The sequence below is a fragment of the Pipra filicauda genome, unplaced genomic scaffold (assembly GCF_003945595.2).
Source record: "Pipra filicauda isolate LSUMZ 115617 unplaced genomic scaffold, ASM394559v2 scaffold334_size1588553_pilon, whole genome shotgun sequence".
Classification (NCBI taxonomy): domain Eukaryota; kingdom Metazoa; phylum Chordata; class Aves; order Passeriformes; family Pipridae; genus Pipra; species Pipra filicauda.
In genome coordinates, this window is record NW_024104459.1 from 508,881 (window position 1) to 536,760 (window position 27,880).

General features: G+C 42.2%; 1 protein-coding gene across 2 annotated transcripts; it reads left to right on the top strand.

Annotated features, from left to right (window-relative positions):
* The first annotated feature begins 934 nt into the window (after positions 1–934).
* On the top strand, positions 935–9,784 carry PDE6H (phosphodiesterase 6H). Of its 2 annotated transcripts, none has more exons than XM_027739190.2 (4): positions 935–1,042; positions 5,618–5,807; positions 6,070–6,110; positions 6,981–9,784. In XM_027739190.2, exons 2-4 carry the CDS (start codon positions 5,665–5,667, stop codon positions 7,055–7,057), a joined length of 261 nt encoding a protein of 86 aa, XP_027594991.1. In that variant the 5' UTR covers positions 935–1,042; positions 5,618–5,664; the 3' UTR covers positions 7,058–9,784. The 2 variants fall into 2 exon arrangements, with proteins under 2 accessions (XP_027594991.1, XP_027594989.1); XM_027739188.2 differs by lacking the exon at positions 935–1,042 and adding an exon at positions 2,433–2,617.
* The last annotated feature ends 18,096 nt before the right edge of the window (positions 9,785–27,880 follow it).

The following is a 27,880-nucleotide window of genomic DNA, read 5'->3' on the forward strand; positions in this document are numbered from 1 at the left end:
ATGCATGGAGTTTTGTTGGGTTGGAGTATGGGCTGAGGCACCAGCTTTTCCCTTTCTTAGCGACATCCTCACAGTAGCAATGCAACTGGTACCTGTAGGGTGCACGTGTCCTTATATACTAAGGAAAATACATACTCCTCGTGAGGTGGTGAAACAAAGAGATTTATTTCAAATTTGGTGCTGGTTTTATCCCTTAAAACCATGTGACTTCTTTGACCAATAAGGTTGTCTATGTCAGTGCATGCTCCCTCGGGCACTCTTGCCCTGGTACATCCCCTTTACCTTAAACACGCCCCCTTACAGGTACCCAGATGCAACCTAGCTGTTACCCTCAGCCTGTCACCTCTGTTGGTTCTCAGAGGTGACAGGCCACCCCTTGGCTGGCCACCCACGAGCAACACAAAGGTTCCCCCTTCTTCCCCTGCCTTTCCAGCTGCTTCACCAAGACTCTGCATAGCATCTCAGCAGCATTCCCTATGATTCCCTTGAGCAGACTCAGGGCTGTTGGCGTTGGGTTGATTGCATACATTGCTCTGTAAGGCGTCTTCGCCTTTGCAGCATTGCCAAGAAGTTTACTGGAAACCTCTCCAGGCGTTCACCAGCAGAGGGGAGGGATAGGGGGTGATTAGGACCAAATCCTTTCTACTCTGACATGTGCAGACACGAGTGTGTGTGTGTGTTTTCCCAAGCAGCAGCATTGCTCAAAGTGCAGGTTATTTCTTTATTTCTCTTTGCTTCTCCAGAGATCTCACCTCAGGAGCTCCAGAGAAGCCACTTTTCTTGCAGAAAGTGGCACATCACCCCTCAAGAGTGTGCCAAGGCTCTGTTGCTCCCCTAGACCTTGTCAAAGCTGTGCCTGCACAGTGCTGATCTTCCAGTGCTCCCCCCACCTCCTTGCACCGCGTAGGCACCCGCCCACGACTGATGTCCTGATGTCACCTGGTGGCAGGGTATATCTGGAGGAGAAAGGACACCTCGAGATTCTTTCTACACAGGCTGCAGGACAGGAGTTGAATGATTTGGAAGAGGAGCCTTTGGTAATGTAAGTGTTCTCCAGGAGCTCAAATCAATAAGGGGGGCAGGGGGATGAAAAAGGAACTGGCTACAAAACCAAGGGGAGAGAAAAGTCCGTAAAAAACCCTATGGGGAAGAAAATCTGGATGTTTGAACTTGGAGAGCGCGAACAGATCCAGTAGCTAGGAGAGGAAGTTGTGGTTCTGTGTTTGTTTTCTGTTTCCTCTAACATTAGGGCAGGTGCTGGAGCTCAGTTTCCTGGCTGTACAAGCAGCTTTGCTCTCTGCAAGGCTGCTTATTTTCCCATGCTGGGCACCCCTTGGTCAGGGTTCCCTGGAACCCCCTTGGCTTGTGTCTGCAACTTGCTGAGCCTACATGTGAGCAGCATCGGGGGGCTCCTGAGGAGCAGCTGGGACAGGCAGCTGGTGTTTCCTGCTGTGCTGCCCAGCTGTACATGCAAGAAACATCAGTGGGGAGTTTGTAACCTGTGATGCTGTACCTCTGGTGTTACTGAATCCCTTCTTTCAACTAGGATAGTCTTTCAAATTATTTCCATTTGGGAATATAGTTCTACTTTAAATGAGTTTCTGTCTTTCAGAGTGCATTCTCTTTCACCTGTTCTTGGTCTTAAAACAGCTGCTAGAATGAAGGGTTTGAGATCCTGTGTAAAACACAGGAGCAGAAAGGGCTGGACTTGCGTGGACTTTTTCCATCACTATGATTAGCCAGCTCAAGCAACTGAGACTGGAGCTATGAGACTCCTCAAAGGCATCTTACACTGGATACAATACTTCCTGTTGAAAGCTTGCCTGCAAGGATGATGCTAGTGGCTCTTACGAGGTCAGGAGCTGAGCATGCAAGAAGTCCATCAAAAAGAATGTGCAAACAAGGGTATTTCCTCCTGGTTGCTGTCTACTTCCCATGTATCCCTGAATGGAGTGCCATGGCTCAGGGAGGTTCTGTGTCTGACACCCCTGAGACAGCATAAGGCAAGCACACATGGAGAAGTCTGTATTTTTGAATGTTTTGGACAGGGGAAGATGAGTTCCTACACCAAAACTGTCTGAAGAAGATCAAGTGAGGCATCTACATTATCTACCAGGGACATTTTCCACAGAGAATCAGAGATTAAGGACAGGACAGATTAAAGAGTCAGCATTTGTCAGTAGTATTCAAGCCCCTTTAAATTCGAAGAAAATTAAAATAAGGATGATTAACCTGGACAACAACCTAGAGGTGGGATTTCTGACGCAACTGAGATAAGCCCATTAATGTGTATTAGGTATAATTAGCATTCCTACGCAAGCAAAGCTCTTGCCCAGAGGATTAAACCCTATCTGAGCAGAAATGCTGTCAGGGGCAATTAAGTAACACCTTGTCAGAGGAGGGGGCAGAGGAAGTGCACGGCAGAGGATCTTATGCCTCAACAGCCTTTGCATCCACAGCCATCAGCTCTTGTCCAGGAGCTGCACCCCAGTGCTGGCAGAAGCAAAAGAGATCTGGCAGCCAAGGAAGCACTGGGAGGAATCATCATAGCAATTGCAGAGATCTAGAGGAGACTCAAAACATTTGATCTGATACCAAGGACTATTCGAGTAACCAGGTATGGTAAGACAAAAGGCTGTGAAGAAGATGCTATTGGCATTTCTTTCATATCTGTGATCCTGGGGTGCTGGTCTGGCTGTGTGTAGGGGCAATTGGTTTCCAAGATGTGGGAACTGGGGTAGATTCCATGCTGTGGGTCAGGGCCCATTCCAGCATGAATGGAGAAATCTGACTGTGCACCACTAGCTCAGTGGTGAGAGAGCAGCTTGATTCCTACTGCAAAATATGGTTGTTCTGTGGCATTAAGGTTGTTTTCCATCCTCGGTCAAATCTTTTAGTGATGCATGGAGAGAATGGGTAGAGGGAAGTTAGTAAGGGAGAAGTTAGAATTGTCCCTTACTGAAAGTTTCATTGAGTGCTCTTTTTTGAATTCATGCAGGTGAGAGAGGATGAAGTGTGATTTGGGCAGATAATTTTTCCTATCAAATCCTGGGTTATTGAGTAGCTGGTAGATGGATACAACTAGTTTGGATTGGGGGAAAAGGAAACTCCAAGTACCAAATCTTCCCCTTAGCTATTCGTCTGTTAAGTAAAGGTCAGGAACAAGGTGTGGACCCTCAAAGACATTTTTGTGATTAAGGTATCATGCTGGCAGACAGCAGGGGTTGGTGAAGCAGGGCAAGAATTCAGTTGGAGATGGAGCTCAAATGCATCTTGCAAATTTTGGATGTCAGTCCTAAGGGATGGAAATCTGTTAGTTGGTTTGTTTTTTCTGTTGTACTTTTGGCAGTAGCCCTTGAGAGGGATGCTAGGTATCTTTGATGTCAGATTGACATGGTGCTTAAAAGTGGATGCGTGTGCCTTGTAGTACAGGAAGGGTATCTAATGCAGACAGACAACCTACTAATGAGAATTGCACCTGAGACAGTAGCATAATAATATACTTCGGGCATTAGCAGACGTGCTAAAAATGAAGCAGTTTTTTGATGCAAAGCATTTTGTTGTAGGGCAGTACCATCTGAATTTCTCCCATGCTGAGTAACAGTGAGGCACCAAATTCTGTCTTTATTTTTGAGCCAAAGTGCCTTCACCTCTCAGTTTGGCTCTAAAAAACCGTGAGTCAAAAGATTTCATCACCAGCAAGGATGAAATCCAGCAGTGCAGTCCAGGTGATACCTATCACTGTACCCCCAATCTCATTCTGTAACAGATGAAGGTGACACTGTTTGCCTGTCCTAACACCCCGCTGTGGGGATAAAGCTGTAAATATTGGGAGACTGTTCAGGTGCTTCAGAGATGGCAGGCAAAGAAGTAACTTCTACAGTTTGAGCTGATCCCTGTGTTTGTGGGCACAGCGTGTGCTTAGGAAGCATTGTGTTACTTGCGGAGGAATAGCATCTGTGCATACTTCAGCTGCAGACACAACCATCTGCTGCTCCATTTGGGGCTGCTGGAACCTGTCCAGTCTCTTGCTTGGGATATTACAGCTGAGACAGAAGCCTGACCACAAGCGACAGAAGAACTATCATTTGGAACCATCCTTCTGCCACCACAGATGGAAAGATGTCCTGGGTGAAGTATTCCTAGACTGCCACAAATACAGAAATATGGCTCTTCACCTTGCATTGATGTGCAAGTGACACAGGAAGATTGCTCAGATGATCTTTCTCTTTCTGTCTCAGGCTTTGCTTTCCAGCACTCTGGCTATTTCTGGACAGTCAAATACATGAACCCTCTTTAGATTAAGGAAAAGAAAATCTTTGATGGCATTTATAGTTCTGAGATTAAAAGTCCCGAGTGTCGCGGCAGGTGATGTTGGGGATTAAGCCAGAGTACTATGGTGATATAATGAGATTAGTCTTTAGTACCAAATCCTGAAGGTAATTCCATCAGCGATTATATCAGCCTGGATGCACAGGGACGAACACCTGGAGATAGGAGACATGTAGCAGTCATGAGGAAGAACGTGACTTCAAGAAAGGGAGAAAAAAATTGCATTTATTTTTATCCATAAATACACTTGCTCAGACCATTCTACCATACTAATTAGACAAAATTTAATGAAGGGCTGGAAGCTCCCCTTTGGGCACTTCTGAGACTTATTGCTGTTTTCTCAGGGAAGGAAGCAAAAAGTTCAGAGTGCAGCAGTTCGGCCCTCTAAGGCAGGAGAGGTGTCTCCCAAACAAAAATTGCTCCCTAAGAACTGTTTAGCCCCTGTGAAGTGGGAGCTTGGCTCATGTACAGTGTCATGAAGAGAGGTCAGCGTATGTAATATAATTTTCAAAAATATCAAAATGGCCACATCCTGGGGAAAGTTACTCTTCTAAATACTCTGCTAAATCCTGCATAATTAACTTCTGCATAAAAGACTGTCTCCAAGCCTTAGCTTTCTCTATAATCTTTCAACAATCCTGTGCTATTTCCCATAAGTTTGGTATTGACAATCATGAAACCCTAACAGCAGCTCCACCCAGATAAAGGGCCCATCTAGCTCAACATCCCATGTCCATCAGTGTTCATCAGATAGTGCTTAGGCACGGGTATAAGAACAGGTGAAGTATATCATGATCATTCCCAAAGACAGGATATTTCTCTAAGCCATGCATGTGTCTTTGTCGTTCCTAGTCAGTAAAAACATCAGCACTGCTATTCCAAGGCTAACTAGAAAACAAACAACATCAGCATTAAGTTTTCTATTTTACCAAAACTGTGGGGCAAGCCGCTGCATCAACCTGTCTCCAAGAGTCCAGATGTGTTTGAGACAAAAGAAGGTGTGAGTCCCCATGACTTTGCAAGTCATTGCACCATGGGGTTAAGTGTTTTTTGGCCTTAGCTCAAGTGTTCTTTGTTTGACATCTTAATTCTAGCATGCCAGATGAAAGGCAGTGCTACCCTGCTTAATTTGTATGCATTACAATCTTTTTCTATCTTTAATATCATTGACTTTAATCCTGTCACAATTATATTTTCCATAATTCTGTCAACTGACTACTGATACCTAGAAGAGATTAGCAGAGATAACCAGAGTGTTGTGTCAGTACTTGCTGTTATCTTGCAGACAGAGGGATCTGAGAGAGGTGCGTGCCTGCTGCACACAGCCCAGCGATGAGTGAGACTCCAGCTGCCACCCTCAACACTGGAGATGCTGCTCCAGCTGGTTCCACCACACCACGCAAGGGGCCTCCCAAGTTCAAGCAGAGACAGACAAGGCAGTTCAAGAGCAAGCCTCCCAAAAAAGGAGTAAGAGGGTAAGGGAATTTTGGAAAGAGAAGAAACCATGCTAGTTGGGTGGCTCCCCACTCTAAGCTGGGCTTCTGCAATACCATCTTTGCTCAGGCAAGGAGCCAGAAGGCTTCCTCCTGCCCCTTGGTGCCATCAGCTCTTCAACCTAGAGCTGCTTCCCTTCTTCTGCTGCCCACCCACCACTCTCATTGGCTGGGGGTTCAGGGCAGCTCCCCTATCCTTGCTGCTGGCCCGAACTCACTCCTTACCTACTCTTTTCTCTCCTAGGTTTGGAGATGACATCCCAGGCATGGAGGGACTGGGCACAGGTAAGTTGTGCAGGATGCTGTTGTCGTGCCCTGCTTTAACACAAGTGCAGACAAACTTAATGATGAGAGAGGATTCTGGGGTGACCTCTTTTTTTCCCTGGTCTCTCTGCAGCTCTCAGGGTCACCTGGGAAGGCTAGTACTACCTCTGCAAGTTGCCACGTTCATGCTTATGCTCTCATACACTACTAGACAGAAAGGCCATTTAGGCATGCTTCAATTTCTCAATACTCACATTTGGCTGTTAAAGTGCTTGTTTGTTTTCTGCTAATACTCTAGCTAAGAATTTCAGCAGCATGAGGTTCTCAAAGAAATGCTAAATGCCAAGCTATTAATACCAAAAATCACAGGAACTAAATCCCAGATGGTTAAGTATTTGTGTTGTCATCAGAATCCTAATTTTAAGAATTTTATGTACCCATCTGGGATTGAGAAACATGCACTGGATGAGCTGTAGCCAGTCAGAGCTTTGTAGGTATTGTTAAAAAGAGAGTTACAGAACCCGTAGACCAAATTATTCATCATCAGATTTAAAGCTGCACATCTTCAAGGAGATCACATTTTGGTTACAGATAGTTTATAAGAATAGTAGAGACCACATAATTGGAATGAATTTTTACACCAGTTTACATAGTCACTGAAGAGACTGTAGGAAATGCTGGCTTGCTTTTTCTTGCAGAGAGAAAAATACACTGATCTGGTTTGGTCTGACAGGTAGTATCAGATTTGAAATGCTCAACTGCTCATTTAACCTTCAGGTGGAGTCTCATTCTTCTTAATGTTTCCTGAATAAATCAGCCTTTCCATTAATAAAAAATAAATAAAAGGAATGCAGGGACCAGAACTCATTTCTAATTTTCTCTCTTTTGCAGATATCACAGTGATTTGCCCATGGGAAGCTTTCAGCCATCTGGAACTGCACGAGCTGGCCCAGTTTGGGATCATCTAATGTGTCAGCATCTCTACTGGTGTCACCTGGTGACTCCACAGATTGCAGCATGGTCTTCACCACCTTTGACACTTATTTTTGGCCCTTGCATCCACCCACTTATGGGCAGAGTGGTTTTGTAAGAGCTAGTTATGAGAACGTCCTTTGCAGATTAATTTGGCAAAGTTATTTGGGACCCTGAGCAGACCTCATGTTCCATGTGATGAAACTATGAAAAATGTCTTAATGTCTCCCTGCACTATATTATTTCCTCTCTCACTGTCATAGATATTCAATATTTATGGAGATACAGGGAGGCTGTATTTGAACTTTGTCCCTGATTAGCTGAGACATTGTGTGCAGACCTAATTATATCAAGCCTATTCTGTTTTCTTCCCTCCCTCCCTGACAGCTTTCTATATAGAATTTCCATGGGTAGGTCTCCATGTTATTTGGGCCACCAATCATTTGCTGAGAGTACATCTGTAGAGAACAGCTTTAGAGTCGCCAGTCCAGACGTTAGTCAATCTTTCCATAGGAGAATCTTCTCCAGGGGTTCACCATAAGCAATGTGCTGCTAAGATTTACCTCATCAGCAAATGGGAATAAGGGCTTGCAAATGCTGTATCTGCTGTACTGCCCACAAGCCATGAAAGTCTGGCTGTTATAATGTTAAGTGAAAATATGTGTGTCTGAGATCAATAGCTAAGTGAATTAATCCTCTTATTCATTCCTTTGTGGTTGCAATTCCAAAGAAGCAGCACTCCAAATGACGCTGTGTTTCCTCTCCTTTGATGGGATGCCCTGTATGACACTTGCACTGTCCCCATGCCCACACATACTTACTTGAGACATTTGCTCCCCAAGACATGCTTGCTGCTGGTTAGGAAGAGAGAGAATCATTATGATCTGTCAGCAGACTGCCAGCAGAAGATGGTATTGCATTAACTTCTCCCTCTTCCCTGTATTTAGCATGGTACAAGTCTCCCTTCACACTGCCCCCCATAAACAGGAAGGCTTTTCTTTCTTCCTCTGGCAACTTCAAGCTCTGGAGCTTGTCTGGACAAGCAGGCAAATGGTGCCCCCAGTGAGAGGTAACAGCAGAGCAAGTGAGGAGGCAAGAGAAGGGTGGGATGAGTACATGCAGGCAAGCATGGAGTGAATCCAGTTAATGCTATTGATCTGTGTCTCCTGGTCTCTGGTAGCCTGAATGCTGAGGAGTGGCGAGGCACCCATAACCACTTAAATGTTTGGGGAAGGCACCGAGATTCCCTACTGCCCTGCCATTCAGGAAAGGCTTTTGTTTTGTTTGTAGGCAAGGAGCAGATTTGTTGTAGCTACATAATATGCATAAGAGGAGATAAAACTTTTAATCATTGCCTTTAGCTTGACAAGCCTCATTGCATAAGAACTGCCTCCCCCCATCTTATCTTTCCTATGCTGAACATGTTCATGGGAGCAAGCAGTGATTGTGAAGAGGAGAGCAAATCCTGTCTAAATGATTGATCCCCACACATAAAGCATCACTACAAATCCATGGCAGTGCTATAGTTATCTGCTACTGTTATTCCAGAAACAAAAGCTAGCCACTTTTGGTTAAAATATAGCTTCAGCACCAAAAACTAAAGGAAATTAATTCCTGTTGGCAGTCAAGAGTACAGCTTTCATTATTCAGCACTCCTGCCATTAGAAACACTAGTAAACCACAGAGTGGTTCAGAACCACAACACTCTCACAGCACAGAAGTCATGTACCATTTAGCTAATTGCAGCCCACAGCTATTTTCCTGAAGCAGTCTGTCCTTTCCACTTACTTCCAATCTCTCCTGCCTTTCTCACCTTTTAATGCTTTTCTTCTTTCCCTAAGTGTTCTTTATGTAGATTACATTTTATTTAGCTTTTACTGTAGGGGACTGATTTCATTTTTTTTCAAGCTCATGTGCTAGCCCTCTCTTTCTGTAGTTAGATGTAGTTCCTATGGCAATGCTCTCATGCTTTCCCTCACGTTATGCCATCCTGTATCATATGATCCTTACTGCACCTTCTCAGTCTGTCCTCTTCTCTCTGGGAAAAGACCCATTGGATCCAGTTTTGGATCCTGCAAGCTGATTGCCTCTATTATCATTGAGTCTCCCCTTTTTTAAGGTTTTTTAAGCAGGAGAACAATGAGAGGAGAAAATTTTCCTCCGTTTTCATCTCAGGCCTTGGGAAAACGGTCCAAAGATAGTGAGATACTCTATCAGAAAATACTGGAGTAAAAGCAAAATTCTCCTTAATCCAGGAACTGAAGCTTTTGAGCCAATGGGAGGGTCCTGGTGTAGTTCCACATCTAATTGCCATATCCCTAGTTCCCATCAGAGAACTACTCCATTCTCCTTCCTAGAGGAGTCCAACAGGAATGCACACACACCTCAGCTCTCATGCCTGGCTATTGAGCTGTATCAGAAGATGGATGCTTTGAGTCAACACAGTTTATTAGTTATTTTAAAAATAATTTCTATTCATTAATAGGGATTGCATTCATTCCTTTACTTGTAAGGAATTTTGAGACTTAGGAGTCTTAAAACACCCTCACAGTTGTTTTGTCTGAGGTCCTGAGTTTTTTCTAATGACCTGTAATTCCTGAAAGTTCCATTTTTCAGTGAGAGATGGCTATGGTGCAAGAAAGCAAATGTGTTAAAAGTATCTTATTGAAGGACTTCAGTCTATATACATTGTAATATGTTATTCTCTGTTCTTTTACTATAAAAAACATGTCAAAAGGAATAAAAATTAATAAAAAATGTTTTAAAAATCCTAGGAATGTAGTCTGACTTGCTTAAAAAATATAACCGGAGAAGGGCAGATGACTTAGCTTTTCACTCTGACATACTTTCCTGGGGAAAGCTCAGAAAGTCACTCACCACTTCTCATTGGAGAAAACCAGCTATTTATCTCCAAACAATAGACAATAAAGACTGACTTTGATAACATCTGAGAAACCGTTTTTCTCTGAGTGATGACTGGTGTGTTCTCCCAAAAGTGGTGCATATGGTTTCCTTAGGGCTGAAATCTTTTGGCCAGTTACCTCTTCTGGGACTCTTTTTGCAACTGAACATCAGCATGTTTCTACCCTGTAGCAAAAAATGACAAATGTGAATGCAAACACTCATCTCCTCTTGCTTCTTGCTGTTGCTGAACTAAGTGTTCATAGGGGTTTCAAGTTTGTCAAGTTCAACTGCCTCCTGGTGTTATGCTGTCAAGTCTCAGTCTTAGAAATGTTTTCTTTTGTGACGTCTTTGGAGTTTTTTCTTGCAACTCATCACTGAGTGTCCAATTGAAAATCTTTTGTCTTTGATTGTTGTCTATCCTATAAGATACAAATGTGAATTGTCCGGGAGTCACTTTGTGGGGGCTTTTTATAAATCCCTTCCCAACAACACTTTGAAAGCCAGAAAAACATCTTCTTGCAACTTTAGAGTCCCATCCACACTGACCTCAGTTTCTGACTCTAGTGAGAAAGTTAATTAAACCCAAATCTCTACCAGAAAAGAAGAATGAACCTTTGGAAAAGTGAAAAGCACTTGTCTTGCTTTCACAGTCCCCCCTCCCCACCCAGTATCTAAATCACCTCAGGAATCTCAACTAAAAATAAAAAAATAAAAAAAATTAAAATAAATAAAAATAAAAAAATCTAAACCTTCAGTGTAAGTTGGGTTCTTCAGGAGATCTGAAGATGCCTAGTGCAACATTCCCATCCTACAACAGTTTTCAAGTCAGCACCTCATTCAATATCAAGCCACTGTTACGTTTTCCTGTGGTATTGATCAATATGGTATGGACTAACAAATGTACTCTGACAATATCACTCTGTGTTTTGTAGGACATTTTTCTATCTTATAAACAGGATTTTGAGAGTTAGAAAAATTAATGTCGAGAGTGCCCACCACTTTTAGGTCTCCAATACCTGATTTTTCAGACTACTGAACATTTTATCTTGGTGTTTAAAATACAGCTGTCATTGGTTGTGGTTGCAGCTGTGAGCGCTCATCAGCGAATCTCATTCTCTCTGAGTCAGGTCTTAGTAAGATCCAGGGCCTCAGCTTGGAGCTCTAAGGAACAACAAGTCTGTATCTTTGAGAATATTTATGGAAAGCCTCATAGGGTGGGGAGGTTATCCCAGCCAACAGTCTATTTCAGCATTACCACACCACTGTGATGCAAATCCAGACACATTTGAAACAAAAGAACAGAAGATCATGCAATGAAAATAAAAGATACTATCACATGCTTATAAATATGCTCAACCCTGGAATTTCCTCATATCAGACTGCTTAACTTTGAAACCTTACTCCCAGTCCTCATAGTGCTGTCAGTGTTTTTAAGGCTGGGATCAGCTTAGTACCCTAATGTTGGGCACCTGCACCTCCAAAGTTTGTCCTGACAGGCCAAGGCAGGGAGCACTTATGGCTCTAAGCTTTTCCCACACCAACTGTGATCCACCTAGAGGGAGTAAGATGGCTGAAGCCTCTGTGCTGGGAGTACGTAAGGATTTCATTCTATCAGTTGCAGCTTTTTTCCTTACATTTAACAAATGCTCTCACTTTTTATGTGGTTCCTCTTCTTGAAGTTTAGCATAAATGTGGTGAGAATTTTGGTCCTTGCTGCTCCTGCTGGGAGAAAAGAATGCCTTCACTATGAAGGCTCATTGACTTCAGAAATTTTCAAACACTTTGGCATTTTTCTGAGGGCCTCTCACATTCCTGAGGCTTTAAATGAAATAGCTGAACATAACAATCACCAGCACATATACAACATAACCAGACTGTACCTATGGCAGAGCAGACCAGGGATATGATAGAAATAAATGAATTATGCTGCCCTATGAAGAGCAGGACTTTAGTCAGGGGGACAATGGGAGTGAAGAATGCTTTTGGTACTGCCCTATGAAGAGCAGGACTTTAGTCAGGGGGACAATGGGAGTGAAGAATGCTTTTGGTACCCTGAGAGCTTGGTCAGGACAGTGGTCAGCACAGGAAAAGTGCACAGGAAGGAAAAATTATTTCAAGAACATGGAGAAGCAATGTGGTGAAGCCCCAGCTCTGTAAGCTTCCTGCCAAAGCAGTACACTGTGCTCTGTCCTGCAGATTGTGCCTGACAGGGTATAGCAGATGGCCAGGGACCACTCAGGAGCTCTGAGCCTGTTATGATACCAAAGAAAAGCATCCGCACGAAGCACAAACTATCTACAAAGGGCATCCACTGAGCAAGCTGAACTTGCTTACAAGAGACCTTGCTTTATCTGGGAGACAGTGGCTGCACAACCATATAGGAAGAAAGAGCGCTTGGTGAAAAACACATCAAAATGTGGGAGCTCCAGACTACCATCACAATGACCATGTAATCATGGGTGACAGAATAGGTAAACATGAATAATATTAGTGGGAGAATCTCTGTCTTGTACTATTAGGAGAACTCAATAACCTGTGGAGGTTTTTTTCCCTTCACCTCTGGTTAGGACACCAGGAGCAAGAGCTGGAAATCCCAGGACTGTTAACATGCCCTCCAATGTAGGCTGCTGAAACACATCCCTTGGAAGTGTGACCTATGCAGGCTTACAGGGGATGAAAAGGGGCACTGCAGATGGGAGACAAGGCCAATTTCTCAGCCATACAGCAATTTCTGCCCCACAAGTAACCTGAGGCACAAAATCCCATTTACTTCGTCAAAACACCATATTGGTTTTTGTAGGCACAAGGAGAAGGCAAACTCTTTTCCACATCTCACAAAAGCTATCTGGATTCAAGGCAGCCCAAATCTGTACACCAGACAGCCACCTTACCATCCCGGCAGCTGCTGGCATGGGTATAGCAGGCTTTCATCTGCACCAGGGGTAGTGGCTGCAGGTCTGAAAGAAAGGGAAGAAAAATAACAGCATAATGTGTTTTCCAACCACATGGAAAACAGCAAATTATATTAGATCTGGCTTTAGCAACTGCATTTTTACCAAAAAGACTCTGGGATCAAGGTCTTTCCATGCTAGATACTTTGTAAGTACATCACTATGTACTAATAAATTAGTAATAATCCTGGACTCCAAGCCAACGTGTTACTCCAGCCTGTGGATGCTGAACTTTACTAAAAAGGGGGCATAGTACAGATGCAGCACAGTCAGTCTTGAAAATGGCAGTATATAGACAGCTGGGATGAGGAACACGCAGATGGAGGGGAAAGTCCTTTCACTCAAAAGTCTTAAACTAGAAGATCTGGTAAGCACCAGTCTCAGACAAGAGTAAAGGGAAAGCAAGTCAGCTATTACATTGGAACGAAATATGGTCAGCAAATTTTGGACTAAAGCTGCCTATACCTAAATAGTACCACAAGGAGCTATATTATGAGAAATCTGAGAGGATCTTAACACCATTGCATCCCCAAACAGAAGGCTATATTCAGTTCTAGGCATTTTGAGGACAGAAGCTGATAAACTGTTCAGCATTTTGAACTCCTGTAGGAAGGGGATGAAGAGAAAATACAAATGAAGTAAGGACTCCACAGTCAGTAGGGAAGTTGCTCCAGCATGCACAGCCCCCTGAAACAGCCAAGTGAAATTGTGATTCCCACATGGATGTAGCTGTAGGATATAGATAACAAAGAAGGACAAATATTAGCTAGGATGAAACAAGGAAAAACTGTCTGCAAATAACATCAAAATTACAAGTAGCTGTTATCAAGAAGTCCTAACAAACACCTTCCTTGGGAAAGCTGGCCCCTTGTCCCATGGGAACTGGGAAGGCTCTGATACTGAGTACATTTGTGACTGCACTGTAGTCCAGGCATCCAAGAATGCCCTGCAGAGAACATCTGGAACAGATCAGGCATAGTTCCTGCAGGAGTCAGGGCAGTCACATTGGGCCACCTCCACTGCCGCTGTCTCTCAAGCTATACAACAGTGATATATAGAAAGTAAGCTTGTTTTTCATATGAAATTCATGCTCAGTCATTGTAACATCAAAGCTACATACGTAGCAAGCTCTGTTTAGCAGCCCTCTGTAAGTTTCCAATAACAAGACATAAACAAACCAGTGAAAAATAAAAACACATTGATATGATGGAGGAAAAGTATTTGAGCTGACTTTTATCCCTTCTCTCTGATAGCTGTCAGGAGTTATTATTCCTGAAGAAGACAACAAGTAGGAACCCTTGGCTCAGACTCACAGCCCCTTTATCCCCCTGTGATCCCTCTGAGAAAGGTGGTTGTACCTGCTCTTCACCCTCAGCAAAAGCCAGGCAGCCCAAGCGACCTCCTGCTGTCACAGGATTGTTCCGCCATCAGAGAGCAAAGTCAGCAGCAAGGGCCTCCCACTCGCCGCGTGCTGCAAAAGCGCGGTGTGGAGATGTCTGCGGTGTCAGTCCTCAGCAACCCTTCCCCAGGCTGAGGCACAGGGGACATGATCCCATCTATCATCTGTGTGCCTCCATTCATGCTCCCTGGCACAACATGCTCTGCTCCCCTCCCTGTCATCCTCCCATGCTCCTCTCTCCTCCCACTTCTGCCTCTTCCCTCATGTGCTTTGCCTTTCTTTTCCTCCAGAAAATGCGCTTCAGGAAAGCCTTTTGCCTCCTCCATCTGCTCGCACTGACAGCAGCTGCTTCAGATGTCCTCTCTTCTCCTCTCTTTTCCATGCTTCCCTGCAGCACCAGGAGTCCTTTGCAGATTCTCTAGGGGCTAATGAAGCAACCACAACCAAAAACTCATTTGGAAAAATAAATGTGGAAAAAAATCAAAAATCTAAAACTCAAAACAAAGAGCATGGAAGCACATGAGACATTTTCATTTCACTGTTCAGTGAGAACTGCTTCCTTGGAAAATACAGTATTATCTATTTCTACATCCTACTATTAGTGCCAGATTTCTCCAGTTGGAAAGACAAGAAATGCACCTCATTGTATGTAATGCTGTGATATGTAATTTTTTTTTCTTTTCTCCATTTCCCTGAAAGGTGGAATAAAGCTTTGCAGCTTTATGCCAGCCATGTAAACTCTTTGCACTCACTCATGGTAATACCTAATCCCATTTTTAATCCTAATAAGCTCTTTAGTGCAATAATATCCTATGGCATTAAGGCATACAACTTAATTCCTTGAATTAAAGCCAAGATTCTCTTTGGAGTTTTTACACTGACTTCCATAGGCTTTGGATCAGGTCAGGCTCCAAAACAAAACAACCTGCTGCAAACCAGAGAACTACCTGACTGAAAAAGCACTATGGTTTTATATCCTCTTAGCACAAAGCTTTTCTGTGTATACAAAATCTGCATTCACAGGAACTTTTGAATTTCAAGCAGTGTTTAACCTGAATAATTTGCTACCCTGATCCCAAGATGCTCTTGATAAACTCTTCAGGAAGGAATATTACCCTACCCTGGCCCAGGGCTAATACAGTGATTTAACATGGGAAATTTGGAGCCTGTGGGTGCTTACTGCCAGAAGAATGTTATCTCTTGATCTACCTAAATTGGTCAATTAAAAACAAGATTCACAAGATCATGCAGACAAAAATGATAGAGAGAAATTTAATTTGAACTAAATTGCAAACAAGAGGAAGTTGTTGCTAGTTATAATAAATTAATTACGGAGCAAAATTTAAATCACCTCTTTTGAAGGTCTGAGAAAAGTCATACTGTGAGGACCACCTGGAATTTCTCTCTGAGCCCCAAATAAAGGTCCAAAGTGATCCCAGTGGCACAAATCCTCTGGCTTGCTCTCAAGCTGGAATTGTGGCCAGGAGCTACACAACAGTGCAAAAACCATTCTCTGCCCTTCATGTGTCTTCACTTTGACACTACTTAAAAATGGGAAGAGAAATCTGTCTCCATGGCCCCTTCAGTCTCTTGAACTTTGTCACAAGGCACTGAATGTGCACAATGAGGGTAATTAGCCCAAGGCTCATAAAAAAATCCAAAGCAAGGGGATTGCTACAGCTTTAAAAGTGACTGCTCAGTGATTGGGTTGAGAAGGTGACCTCTTTGGCAGCTCCAAGTGCAAAATAAACTGGAGTTCACGGTTGTTTATGGTTGCACATATCCTCTCTGCTTGCAGCAAGCTCAGAGCAGAAGCACAACTCATTGCTGCAGCTCAGCTCCTGAGCAGTACCCAGTAACCCAAAACAACTTCATTATTTTCTATCAGGGGTCCCTAACCCCTTTTGGGTTTACTAAAGAGATGGCCAAAAGACCATTTGATCAGACCCAGCAATGTCTTCACAGGAAAGCATTTCTAAGAGGAGATGAGTCTTACTTTCAAGCAGCAAAAGTAAAATCATATCTGGAAACTGGTGGCTGGAAACTAGTGTTTGACAAATTCAGATAAGAACCACGTTGCTGATTTCTGACAGAGGAAATAGTGAAACTCAAAAACAACTTTCCACATGATCTGTGCCCTGTAGGTCTTCAAACCAAGACTATGTGACAGGGTGGAGGATAGATATGTAGATGGTAACATCTGTGGTGAAGTTTTCAAGTCAGAACTGTATAGGATGTCATTAGGATAATCCCAGCTAGGTCTGACAATCTAACACCATTGGTGCACAGTTGGGATCCCATGAGCAAGAGCTGTGTTTAAATATGATAACTTATATTCATAGCAAAGTATTTGAAAGAATTGGCATTAAAATGTTAAAATAATGCCACTGTGCTTGACACAGGCATTGCAAAATTTCTAGCCTATTGCCATGGGACAGGCAAAATAGGGCTTTATTGCTACCTTCTGAGTGTCTGATTTAACTGAGAAATGTCCAGAAAAGCATAAGAATTAAAAGTCTCTACCAAATCAGACAAAAAGTCCCTCAGACACAATACTTCATCTCCAGCTGCGGCCAATAATGGATGCAAAGGACAAGATACAAGAAGGTGAACATATATAATAGCACATTACTAACATATCTAGTATTTCCAGTGATTTACTCTCAAGGACATCCTGAGCCAGAGCTGATATATCACAATACTTGGTAAATTTTTCCCTCATGATGCAGTAGAGACACTTTTTGAACTTACAGAAACCTTTACTATTTATGGTACCCTCAATCAAGAAGTTCACACAACAAACCCATTCATATCTAATGAAGAAATGAATAGAATCATTTTCCTCTCAGAATACATAAAAAATTCACCTCATTCTACTTGGTGTCATGTGCAAGTTTCCTCAATATTTCCCTTGGAAGAGAGAGTAGTACTATACTAACAAAAGCGAAGTTATCCTACTGCTCTTGGTGTTCCAAAGCAGAGGATGCTGTGGTCATTCATTGTTTGGCCAGTTATAATCAACTACAAATTAGGTGTTCCAGTTCAGAACATTGTTACTTGAAAACTACTAAAAACTCCATATTCTTTCTAACCTAGAGAGATCTGTATTTAAATACAGTTACAAAACACAGTGAGAGGTTAGTTTTTCTTTTAAGTCAGTGTTACTTAAGAGCAGCATTTCAAGAATTCAGATAGGACATAGCTAAGATTAGTAGAGGTTACTGGAAGTTGATAAAGTAAATTTCCTGTGGGTGGGTAAAATAATCTTTCCAATTACTGTGTTCTACCAGTAGTTTCAAGATTAAAAAATACACTTCACAGCCATCTCCTACACACAAGGTCAGAGCCTCTGCTATTGAAAATTAAACTGATCTCATAAGTCACCATACATTTATGGCAACTGGTTGCAAAACCAACTTTCTGGGCTCTTGGGAGAAGCACAGGTGCTCTTGTGGCTTCTCCAAAGCGTTGGTAGCTGATCCTCACAGTAAAAGCCAGATAAACTCATTGAAACAATGAATCTGAGGGCTTTACTATGGAAAGAGATGTAAAGTTCTTAGCCTTCAAGAAGTAATTAGCAAGGAGGAACATTATAGAGACATTATAGTTTGTTGGTTCAACATTTTAGCCAGGTATGTGAAAACAGGAGACACTGCCTCATACTCATTAATATCTTAACTGAGGAGATATTACATTTCATGGGTTACTCAAAGCAAGGCTATGGTAGAGAGCTATTGCCTCAGAAAGGCTGGCAGGACACACCTAGAACAGAAACTGGGTGATTAACTCTCAGATGGGGTAAATGTTTCCAGCAGGCAGGATTTCCTGATATAGCAGAAGCAGAGGGAGAACAGCAGATTCCCGTGGGAATCAAAACAGGGAGATGCTAATTTATTTGTAGCAAATAAGGTTTAATTAACAAGTAGGTATCCAGGACACCCCTATTCTCTCAGTGCAAAGTCCAGCTGGAGAAGCAAGGCCACCCCTTGGACTTGCTGTCAGTACCAGTGAGCACAGACTGTGACTGACCTGGCATCCCTTTTGTTCCAGTGCTAGAGGCAGCAAGGCTGCAGGCGTGTGAGTGGGCACCCTCTCCAGTTCTCACTCCCCATGCACTGTACTCAACTGTCTCCTTTAAGCTCCCTCTGGAGGATGGTGATGGTGATTGCCAAACACGTCCTGCTCTCTTGGGGCTCTCCACATACTTGTACTGGTCCTGCCTGCTGTTCATCCAAGGGTCACTGTGCCCAGCTTCCCCTCTGCACGCAGTGCTGGGCACTCAGCTCCTGGCCATGCCAAACTCAAGGGGAAATTCCTTAACATAGAGATATCCTTATTGAGGATGCAGCCTTGTATGGTTAGACAGTAATATCTGTGGTGTATTGTGAGAACTGAAGCTGTAAACACAGAAAATAAGAGTGACTTCAGTATGTTTTTCCTGCTTAAATTTTTATTGGACTGTTTAGATCCAGAAATACCAGAAAGCTCCTTTAATGCCAGTGGCATTCTCTGTGAAAACTAAGCCTTAAAACCTCTGCCCTACCAGCTCATGCTTCTCAGGTCTTGATGTAAAATTATTTTGAGTGAGGCCGTGCCAAGTGAAGACCCTCCCGAGCTTCCCATTACTGGCACTGAAACACAGGGAAGTTCCCCATCCATAGAAACATCTAGAGACTTTTCCAAAGCTGGTGGAAGAGGAATCACAGGATTAGTAGTACCTGACATCTGGATGCAGAGCCTAAGAAGTCCTGCTGCCTCCCACGACCCACCCCATCATGCAGGAGGGGAGCAGTGCTGTAGCATCTGGTGCCAGAAGCAGCACAGAGAGGTCCGGGATGCTCATCCACAATGATGTGTGTATATCTCAAGATAAATTCCCCCTACATGAAAGCAGTGATCTCTACTCTAGGAAATGTCAGCTGTTGGTATGGACTTACTTGGAAAAATGCAGTCTTATGAGTTTTATCTTTTGGCAGCTGCTCCAAAAGTAAGAACTTTGTCTTACTGGAAGCAAAGCCAGGGGCTTTTGGGAAAATATATTGTACCTTTAGCACTATCAAGTATTATCCAAGCTCTCCACAACTGCAGGAAAACAGTTGTTGGGTCGTGGTTTTGACAGTGAAAGTCATAGTCATGACTTTGAATGACACAAGCACAAATAGCTTGTTTTATTTATTTTGCTTTCTCAAATCTATAAAAATAAACAACTTAAAGACTGTGAGACTTTGCCAAAAGTTAAAAATACAATTGAAGAAGAAAGTATCTGCCACAAACTGTTCCTAACCCAAATTTAATATAAAAAAAACAACTTAGCCACAGCAGAGTAAGTCTAGTCAGTGTTTTCTACTCTACAAACTCACCTCTCATCTCACCTCTCAAAGAAAATTTTCAAATGCAAAAAGAAATTAAGAACATAATTCATTATCATACTCTAAATGTCACTTAGCACTTTTGCTCCCTATCAGGTTCTTTTTGCTGTTTATACCCCACTATCTTGACCTAAAATACATACTTCCTGTCTCAAATAAGCTATGAAAGCATTTGTGAGGCATCACCCTGATTTTTCTGCTGAAGGACATGCTGTGTCCCAGAAATCTGCAAGGCACAAGGAAAGAGAATTAATAAGTGATTTTCAGTCTGTGGTCTACAATCTCCAGGGATTCCTTGAGCTATTTCTAAAGGGCCCAGGAAAAAACAACCAAGGCAAGCAAGATGCTTGTCACTATGCTTTGATTTAATGGGTGGTCCATTAGAAAAATATTTTTAAATGTTTAGGGAAAAGATAGAAGAAATCATCCAAGATCAGAGGCAGTCTAGAAAAGTCCATGAAGTCACCTATAGAGCAGGAACTTTTTGATACATACCTCTTTCCGGACAATAAGTGTTTCAACTAGCTGAAACATGAACCTATGGTGATTTTATATAGCTTCTCAGCAGCATTTTGCAGTCCATGCAGAATTCTTGCTGCTGCACCAATTTCCTTAGCAGCATCCATGCCAGATAGCTTAAAGCTAGTGCAGTGGCTTCATCGCCTTTTTAGTGCTACTTTATTTGAACTGTTATCATTTCAGTGAGTCAAGAGGCTTTGCTTTTATCTTAAAAGTAGGAACATTATTGAACTGTTTGTTTTCTGCGTTATAGATCTGCTTTGCTGATTTACCCAGCCAGCCCTAGATCTTCTTGACTCATTAAGTATCACCAAATCTACTCCACGGTGTCCTAATCTATATACAGCTATCTTGCAATAGAGAGACTAAAACAACCTCTGCTGTGTTAGTGTTTGTCATGTTGTCTGTCGTATCACAGACCTCTTTGGTGCAGATACAGGCAACAGAGCACAACTGCATTGTACAACAGAGCCTGGTGCAAAGGTTGCTGAGTTAATGCCCACCAAATTAGTTCTGCATTGGGAAACAGCCTAACACCTCAGTACAGCAGCCTGGCCAGCTAATTTTCCCTGCAGAGCAAAGGAGTCGCTAGCAAAATTGCTGTGCTGTCCTGCAGGTCCAGACTGCTGTCTCAGCACAGCACTGCTCAGGTACTCCAGCTCTAACTGGAGATAGCTCCAGTACATTTGAGCTAGGAAATACAGACATGCCATCAGCGTGCTAGTCCAGAAATCACTGAGTATTTTCCACAGATCACATCACCTCTACACAGCATGTTTCCATAAAGAAATGGAACAATAAATAAATAAATGAGCAAATAACAAAATATTTTCCATGCTCTGGTACAGCAGCAAAAAAACACCCAAGGTAAGAGTGGTACATTAGAAACATAGCAGGTACAAGAAGCCACAGAAAAATAATCTATTTGCCATTCCACTACTTGGTGTCATTTCCAGATTGAGTCAGGTAGGAAAGCAGACTGCAAACAACTGGGTTAGCTTTAGAGGCATGGGGGAGATGCCTTTAGGCTATCACTGGTGCTGTGGAAATGTAAATTCAAGTTCATGGTACTTAACAGGACTCAATCAGGATAGCTGATCTCTAAATGCTCTTGTTTATTGATGCAGTGCTGGAGGATCAGAGCTTGCCATCACTAAGCATATACTGTCTGCTCACCTTCCCTCTTGTGTAACAGGTGTCTCAACTTTTCCCTCCCTAAAGCATCTTCCCCATCAGCTTTTCTCACTGCCTCTCTCCCTATTTCTGTGCCGTTTTGGAATGCTGGTCACTGTTCCTCCCAGCACTGGTGTCACATTGTTCACAATCAAGCCTGCATTTTACAGTTTTGGGGTGTAACCTCTGAGCCTTCTGGCTGCACTGTTCCTTATAGAGGTCTTCCTAAGACACAAGACTCTTCAGAGACTCATTATCCCAGGGCATCCATGTCTTGGATGGCTGAATATTAAATCAGAGGCAATCTTTAGTGCAAGTCACAAACTCACTGACACTGAGATGCATCAACCCTGCTACCATTGGTCTCCCACCAGGCCCTAATCACCCCTGATGGCAATGCTTTCATTAACTGACTATAGCCAATCTCCATGGAGTTTATAAATAGGAAAAATTAATTATTATTTAATTTAAAAAAAAAACACGAAAAATAATTGAGTTGGTTCCTATTAGTAAACCCAAGTTTACAAAACAGCCACGCAGCCAGCGATGGCCAGTCAAGAGCAAGGAGGGTGGAGAAAGGATTGGACACATCAACCTTAGACCCACTGCCATGTCTCTACCTTGTTTGTGCAATGTCATTCAAAGATAATGTCTTTGATTTAGAAAGCTTTTGAGTCAGACCTTTGTAGGCTGCAAGTACCACTGTGGGCATGCCCTGCATCCTTCCCCAGGGTTCACTGTTGACAGTTATCAGAAACACAGCAATAGGTGTGTGAACCCTTGTCTTATGTTCTATTTCAAAAGCTGAGGAAGGAATTTCTCTTACTTCTGCTGCCCCTGTATTTAGAAAAACATTAGTGAAAAATGTCCAGTGAAAAATCAGTGAAACCAGTGAAAAAACAGCAGTGTGGGTAGAAAGCAGTGTGAGTAGAAAACAGTGTGGGCACAAGCACAGCACTGGGAACAAGCAGCAGGGATTAGCCAAAGGGAAGGACAGAGCAGGGAGGGAAGATGTGGTAGAGGGGAAAAGGGAGAAAGATTATTGTCTGGAGCTCATGCTCCGCCCCAGATGTGTCCGGCTCTGTGGGCGTGGTTATGACAGATTCATAGACCAGAAAAAAATCTAGAGGAGTCCCTTCAGCATGCCAGGGCCATAGTCCCTGCAGCACCCAGCCCTCTGACTGGGCTTGGGTTAGGCACCATCTACACATCAGCTTTCTATGCTTAGTTATACAGGCAGCACGGTACAGGTCTCCAAGGATGGGATTCATCTCTCCTGACTTTAGGTGTCTATAGAATGACTGCCAAGGGGGATCTAGGCAGTAAAACTACTGCAGTTGAAGGATGTATTCATATAACCAAACACAGGCATCTGCTTCAGCATGAGTCGTTAAATAGAATAGTATTTACTGGCATTCCCAAAATATCCAAAAACCTTTAACAGGGTTCAAAGCTGTGATGTGCTAAGCACTGCACAAACATATAATAAAAAGACACTCCCTATCCCTGGAGGAGTAAGACCCATGTGCTGTCACCACCCCTTTTCTCTGACTCCTTTTTTCCCCAGCCATTTCCAGGAGTGTCTCAGCATCATCCATGTCTCTCAAGGGCTTGTGCTGGAATGCAGTAACATGATTTTGGGAAGCATTTGTGTTAAAACAGGGTTGCCTCAGAACAGGGCATATACTGTTGTTTGCAAACTTTCTGACATTGTAAGGCCAAGTTTGTACCATAACATTTCAGATTTTCTTTTAGGTGATCTTAGGTTGTTTGAATATGTCTCAAGAACTTCAGCCAAGACTTTAAACAGAATGAGGTTACAAAGAAAAATATTAGAAATATTCCCCAAGTATTTGAGGAAACTTTTGTATATATACAAGAACAAGAACAGTTGGAGGAAAATGGTAAAGAAACATATTTACAGACCTCCTTTGTAACTCAGTAACAACAGGCTCAGAGCAATCTGTTAAAGAAAGTAGAAAAATATTTTAAATATTTTTTACTTTTTCTATACGCCAGGCTTGAATTCAGGTGTGCGTCAAGTACCCAGCTATCTTCAAGAGTTCTATGTTCAGTCTTTAAAATAAAGTCAACTTATCTTTATAATTCACATAGAAGACTCAAAATACACAAGGGTTTCTTTGGAGTTGCAAACGAAATCTTCAAAGAAAGCCCAGGAGGCTTATTAAAGTTTGAGCTGGGAAACGGGAAAAATATAAAAAAGAAACCCAAGCATGGTCACAAGAATCAGTATTGGCTGCTAGGGATGTGACGCTGTGAGATGGCCCAAGAGAATAAAATATCTGGAAAGAACAGAAAAGAACAAAGCAAAAATAACTGTATTTAAAGGAGCTTGTTTGACTAAGAGCTTCTCAAATACCTGTAAAAATTCATAGACATTTACAAAATCCCTTAAGTGAGCCAGCTGTGTAACTATCCAGAGAGTATATTATTTTTTATTTAGCTAAAAGTACCTGGAATATATATGTTCTTGAACAGTTTGCTTTCTGTAAAATGGAGGATGCACCTTTGAGAATTGCAGAATCAAAGGAAAACATGGAAATGAAGCCAGAAATAGGAAAATGTATCAACAATTTTATCAGAGAAAAACAAACCAAACTGTTACTTTCAGTGCTGCATTTTATCACTCCATAAGCTGTATTATAGCCAAATGAAAGCAGCCGAGAAGGGAATCAGGTCAATTCGAGACATGATTTATTTTGAACCTCCTCTGTAATGTGTTTAACATAAGCACATTTCACTGTACCACTAAGAATAGTCCTATAGAAACTGAGAGAAATTTAAAGCATGTGTGCATGTTTGCACCAGATGAAAGTGATCTAGTACAAACCTTTTCTTCATTTCTGCAACATTAAGTGACATTTAGACTTCTTTGCCTCCAGGGACAGTCCTACTGACCGATGAACAGGCGTTTAAATCTTTAGCACTGAGGAGAAAAACTTGCAGAAAAGATGGACTTCATGGAGGAAAAGGCAGTTCAGACTGTTGGTTGTGGCTCTCAGTAAGAAAACGACCACGAAAGTTGAGTCAATACTAGTACTGACACCGTTTCTCTTGCTTTAAAAGATTTAAACTGCATGCTGCAAAATGTTTGAGCATTCACATCTGAGCACCATGCCCAAATGAAACTGCTGCTATTCACAGCACAGCTAGCATTTGTACATAGAAATGCAGGGCTCGTCTTCACTGCAGATTTAAATTAACTTTGTTGTAATTGAATGTTGCCTTTACATTAAGTCCTGCTGACACACAATAACCTCACTCAAGTATGATGTAGAACAGATACAGGATAGAAGTAGATTAGTGCTGCCAGTGCTCACACACCTTCCCACAAATTCCAGGTGTCAAAAAAGCATGACATCCTGCCAGAATTCACAGCAAAATGGTCTAGAGAACAATCTCCTATATCTTTTCTGCTAATTACAAAATTATCCCTATAGTTGTCTGCCCCAGTAATCCATCAGAAGCTCCCCTTTCTCTTCTCTATTATAGCAGGAGCAACTGAAGTAAAAATATTTTTTTTCCCCAGAACTGTAGTTTCATGCACATTAATAGGGATTTGCACACTGCCAAATCACTCTGCAAGCACAAATTTAATCTTGATCATGTGTGGGCATATGACTGCACTTCTGTCAAATCAGACAGGGCACATGATGAAGTTTTCAGTGTCTTTTTCTATTAACATGAACTTTATGTCAGCCCGGGAGGGTGGATGACATTTGATCTCTCATAAAGCCAGCCAGTATAAAGTTAACCCCTCACATTACTCTGAACAGATCCTAGAGGGCTGAAGGAGTATATAGGAAGTCAATACTCTGCATGGGGCTGTGCTGTTCTGGATGCCATTAGGAGATTACAAAAAGCAAATGGACTGAACGAGCCCTCGAAGGCCTCACAGCAGCACACAATCCCAGATGTCAGTTTATGCTGGCAATTTTAAAATGGATTTGCACTTGGCATCCTTGTTCGAGTCATGTCCTGCCAGCCTATGGGGCCAACAAGAGAGATGCTGTGTTATCCTTCACTGCTTTACTTCACATGAGATTACCTCGAAGTGAAACAATTCAAAAAATAGATCTAAAATAACTCTGCTTATACACTGCAAATGTTCCACTATAATGCACAAGACACACAGGGCATACATACTTGCTTCCCTGGATCAAGAAGAGAAGCTCAGAGCCGTCTCCCGGCCCTCCCTTACAGACTGCTACCACCTCGTGGACATTCTTGTTCCACCTCTTGGCAGCAGTAACCGAAATTTTCAAAAGTCGGTTCTGTTTTCCTCTGTTCTCTTAGCTGTTCACTAGAAAAAAATGGTTCTTAGGGAAAGAAGTAGCAAACCCAAAGAACTTTAGGTGTACTGTGACACTGTAGAAAGAATTACATGAAAGAAAACATGTCAAAGACTTCCTTCATAAAGTTTATACATGGATCTCAAAATAGCACCTATCACTCTATTTTGCAAAACCAAATAAAACTTTTAAGGAAAGATAGCAGAGATGTTTTAAAAACAAATTAATAATTTGTGAAGAAAGATTTCTCTAATATCAAACAAAGCTTTAGTGCACTCATCCTGAATTCCTGCCATTCTTGATTCACTCAGAAACAAATTAAGACTGAGACAGTGAAACAATTTACAATATTAAGCTTAAAGAAAACATCTTAAATCAAGCTGCTACCAAGACAAACACTTTTTTCCTAAGAAAGAATATAGCAATACATAACTTCTCACCAGAAGTACCCAAAGATTCCTGGAGATCCCAGACTAAAGTTTAGGCTGTGAAGTTTCCCCTGTAAACTCCAGTAAGCGACAGTGATGCCCAGTGGACAGGACAGATTTATAACACACTGGCAGTTTTTTCACTCCAATCTCTGGGCAAAGTCAATCCTGCCTCCTATCCCTGCCTCTCCTGTTAACCCCTCTAAAGGAAGGTTGACTCTTAGCAAAACATTGCACTAACACAACATGATTGAGATGATGATTTTTAATTACTACAATGATAGAAATAAAAATAGATAATTGAAATAAGAGCATATGACTGATTTTGTTTTGTGATTAAATTACAGAAATTATTGTTTATACAAGGGAAGCAAATCTGATCATTCAACTGGCATTTTGGGAAAGGAAAAAAGTAATTCTGGAAATAACAGGGTATTAATCAGCTAATATTACTTTTCATCTTACAAACAGAATAGTTTTAAGGACAGTTTCAGGATATTTTTCCCCACTGTTTGCTCATATTACAAGGGTTTTCTTGTGGCACACTGTAGTAATATAGTTATATTAAATGCACAATTTTCTCTCATCATAAGTAGGGAAATAATATGGTTTAAGTTTCTTTTCTCAGAGACATAATTTATTTCAAATATTTTAATAGCATGGCACAGATGTTCCACACCTGTGTGCATCTCAGGACCACCTTCACTACAGAGAGAAACATATACATTGCTTTCCAAAGTTGAAGATGCAGAGTCTGACTCTAGAGGGGGTTGTATACATGGAATGTGATGATGAGAGGGATGAAGAAACTTTCCTATGTGTATTAAGAATCAGTGTTCTCTCATTTCATGTACAAACAGATACGACCATAACATATATAGCCGATGTAGAAGTCATGGCATTCATCCTGTGGCAGCAAACAGCAAAACTCCCATGACTGTTTAGTCCTAGAGACTGTGGAGCTGGTAGGTGGTTTGTGATTATACAGATCAAGAGTACATAGTAACGTCACTACTGTAAGAGGTAGGTTTAAATTCTCCCTCTTCTGCTCAGTAAAAGATCACACTTACCAACCACAGTCCCTTCTGTGACCATATGTCCCCTTTGCTTTGGGCACGGTTCAGAGGGCTGGGCAGTCGTGCCTGCCCGTAATTCACAGAAGTCCTGGGGATGGATATTCACACACAACCAACTTGGACTCCTCTGTTAGCCAAGGAGCTCACCACCGGTGCCTCTGTAACCAGTGGAGGAAAAGCAGGTCTTCCAAAGAGCAAACCCAAGCAGATCCAAAATTTCATGTTCTGGTTTGTTCTTCAGGAGTACCTTCAAGAACAAGAGGAAGCTGAAGGAGTCCAGTCAGTGTGTTTAGGTGACTGTGATCTCCAACACCACAGTTATTCCTGAACTCCTGTGTGAATTTCTGTTGGGCCTTCACTGTATAACCCACCAGACTTTCCTGCTTGTGCCTCCTCAAACAGCTGAAGAGCACCCTGTCTCAGTTGTACACAGGGATGAGTACTATCCAGGCATAGAACAACGATGGAGTACATTACTATGGAGATTTGAACTAATTCTTCTGCAGGGCATAAAATAAACCTAAACAGAAGCAACTCTTCTCTCTGAAAATAAACAAAAGTAAGCTGTCCTCCTGTGGACTTTCAATTTCATTTTAGTATTTTAATTTAGTTTTTTTAGGATGAAGACCCCCCCCAACTCACTTGTGAGAGACGACAGTGAGCAGTGTACTGTTCTTACACATTAAG

What these genes read in the sequence shown, in the direction of transcription:
- PDE6H (XM_027739190.2), top strand. Translation starts at nt 5,665, where the DNA reads ATGAGTGAGACTCCAGCTGCCACCCTCAACACTGGAGATGCTGCTCCA. An exon ending in CCCAAAAAAGGAGTAAGAGG is followed by an intron (nt 5,808 to 6,069) that starts GTAAGGGAATTT and finishes TTTCTCTCCTAG; the next exon opens with GTTTGGAGATGACATCCCAG. An exon ending in CATGGAGGGACTGGGCACAG is followed by an intron (nt 6,111 to 6,980) that starts GTAAGTTGTGCA and finishes TCTCTTTTGCAG; the next exon opens with ATATCACAGTGATTTGCCCA.